General features: G+C 34.5%; 1 protein-coding gene across 1 annotated transcript in view; it reads left to right on the top strand.

Moving 5' to 3' along the window:
* The window catches only part of ASCC3 (activating signal cointegrator 1 complex subunit 3), a 283,174-nt gene that overhangs the window by 191,631 nt on the left and 88,872 nt on the right, over positions 1 to 2,671 (top strand). The window contains exons 23-24 of the mRNA XM_012661845.1: positions 1,450 to 1,561; positions 1,757 to 1,891. Of these exons, the coding sequence (XP_012517299.1) occupies positions 1,450 to 1,561; positions 1,757 to 1,891 (247 nt within the window). The remainder of the gene's footprint in view (positions 1 to 1,449; positions 1,562 to 1,756; positions 1,892 to 2,671) is intronic.

The raw sequence follows: 2,671 nt of genomic DNA, 5'->3' as shown, positions 1-2,671 counted from the left end.
ATGTATTGATCCAGACAGCTGAAAATAGTATCAGAAACTTTATAGGCTTAGCAAGCCAAACGAATGTGAAATATAAAGTAAGCACTTACATTGCAGAAAGTTTGACTTATGAATTTCATTTCTTGGAAAAAATGAAAAAATATTTTTAATAATTTGGAATGGCTTTGGATATTTGTCTCTTTTATGGGGCTTTGAATGTCCAAAATTTTTATTTTCACCTCTAAAACAGAAGACATTATTCTAACTAAATAGTCCTGCTTAGTCATTTTCCAGGATAAAGGAAATATTTTCTAATGGTTAATAATTCTGGTTTCCACTTCTATATATGCCTTGTCAGCATTTTGTTTAAATTAATGACAGCACTGGGTTCAGTACTTTTCTCTTTATTGATAAATGTTGCTTATTTTGGTCCATGGCAAGAGTTTTTCCAGGAAAAACAATAATTTTTCTGCGGACCAGAATTAAATTAACTATTCCTTTTTTATGAAAAGTTATTTTTTCAAATAAATTCCAGTAGTCTCTTATTAATCTTTATTCAGTGGAGATGCTCATATTTGGGTATACCTAGCCATTTGTGCTAACTGTCCTTTCTAATAAAAATATACCCTGACATAATTTAAGTCCTGATTTGTGTATTTTTAAATAATTTTTGTAAGTTACAGACCCCAAGTCCTTCCCTTTGAAAAAAGAAAAAACAAATCACAAAAATCATCATCCTGACAGTGTTCTCCATCACTCTCAGGTTCTCGTTTCCTTTAGGCTTCTCCCATTTGAGATTGTTAGCACCCTTTTCCCAGCTACAAATATTTCCTTCCTTGTGCTATGCAGATGTGAAACTGTCCTGGTAAGGTTTTAGTGATGAGAACCTGTTCCTTAGGACCACTTTTCACTCCTGTTCTTTGATTGGGATGGGGAAAAGGATGGCAGGGCATATAAATTCTCCATGCTGACAGGGTACAGGGCTCACACAGTAAGAATTAGAGAACTTCCATGAGTGTGGGTGTAGTTCCTCACCCTTTGGATCTGTTCCAGACACAAATTCCTAGTGAACATAGGGATTTACCAAGAACCTGTCAGAGTTACAGGGAGGAACAATCAGGTGAATTGCGTGTCTTTAGCCTTTTTTCTTGGTAAACGTATGGAGCCGGACCTGTGTGTTTTCAGCTCAGTTAGAATGCTTTATTTTTAGCCCCTTCTAGTCATTAGGATGACGTTTATTCCTTAAGCACTAGAGGAACAATAACTGACTAAATTTTCTAAAAGAACTCATCTACCACCAAATAGCTCTGTGAGTTTTGTGAAGTTACTGAGGATAGGTTTTATAATAAACGCGGATTTTGTGTGTGTGTGTGTATGTGTGTGCATATGAAAGAGAGAGACAGAGAAACTAAGGTGATAGTTTTAGTAGAAAATATCTTGAAACAAATAATAACCTTGCTTGCTTTCTAGCTACTACAATTTGGGTGATGTGAGCCATGATTCTGTGAACAAGTTTCTATCCCATCTGATTGAGAAGTCCCTGATTGAATTGGAACTTTCCTACTGTATTGAAATTGGAGAGGTACGACTTGGTCATATACGTTCTAATTGAAAAGATTGCCCAGCTTTTTAATAGTAGGGTTTTTGCTCCTAATGATATCAAAATTTTTAACAAAATTGTTTCAATAGCAACCTGTAGTTTAAATTATTAATTTATGAAATTATATATTTCCATTGTACTTTTTATTTATGTCATTTTATCTTTCTTTTGAAACAGGATAATCGGAGCATTGAACCTCTCACATATGGCCGAATTGCCTCCTATTACTACTTGAAGCACCAAACAGTTAAAATGTTCAAGGACCGTTTGAAACCTGAATGCAGCACTGAAGAATTGCTTTCAATTCTGAGTGTGAGTTTTATGATGTTATTGCATTGTTTTTGAGTATAAAGAGAATATCTCTTGTATATTTCATACCTTCTCTTTTAATTTAGATCTTAAATTTTTACCATCCAATTCTTCTTGAAATTTAACAGAAATTGTTTGTGAAGTCCTTCCCTCTTTCAAACAAGGTCACTACAAAGCAACCTATCTGGACTAAATTTCCCATAGATAAGACGACCACATAATTTATCAGCCAAATTTGGATCCTTCTGAGAGTGAGATGGGACACTATTAATATTTAGGCTAGAATGGTAGGTATACGTTGGGCTGTCCTGAGCAAGCCAGGTGATCACCCTGTTCGTAAATATGTAGCCTTTTCAAATTATGCTTGAAAGCTTTTCTTACTGCTTCTTTTGGATGGCTCCTGTTGAATACTTACCCTCATGTTACTGAAGTTTCTTTACATAAGCATCCACATGATTACATTCTCTTAGAATTAATGCCAGGACAGTTGTTTATCCTCCACTCCCACATACATCCTTACCAAAAACAACAACAACAACAACAACAGATGTGTCACTTGGTTAAAAAAAAAAAAAAATTACTATCCTGTGTTCATTTTTCTTTTTTTTTCCAAGAAGCTGAGAACTAAATGTCATTTTTAAGTTAAAATTACTGTTAGGAGTATCTTCTCCACCTTTCCTTCTATGTACTGTATCCCTCTGGCATTTTTTATTTTGCTTCATTGCTTTTAAGTGTAGTAATTTACCACAAAACTTTGTTGGCACAGTAGTCAGGGTATACATA

This window comes from Propithecus coquereli, unplaced genomic scaffold (genome assembly GCF_000956105.1).
Source record: "Propithecus coquereli isolate 6110/MARCELLA unplaced genomic scaffold, Pcoq_1.0 Scaffold74, whole genome shotgun sequence".
In the NCBI taxonomy this organism is placed as follows: Eukaryota; Metazoa; Chordata; class Mammalia; order Primates; family Indriidae; genus Propithecus; species Propithecus coquereli.
Note: the sequence above shows the minus strand (reverse complement) of the source record. Positions and strands in the feature narration are given on the sequence as shown.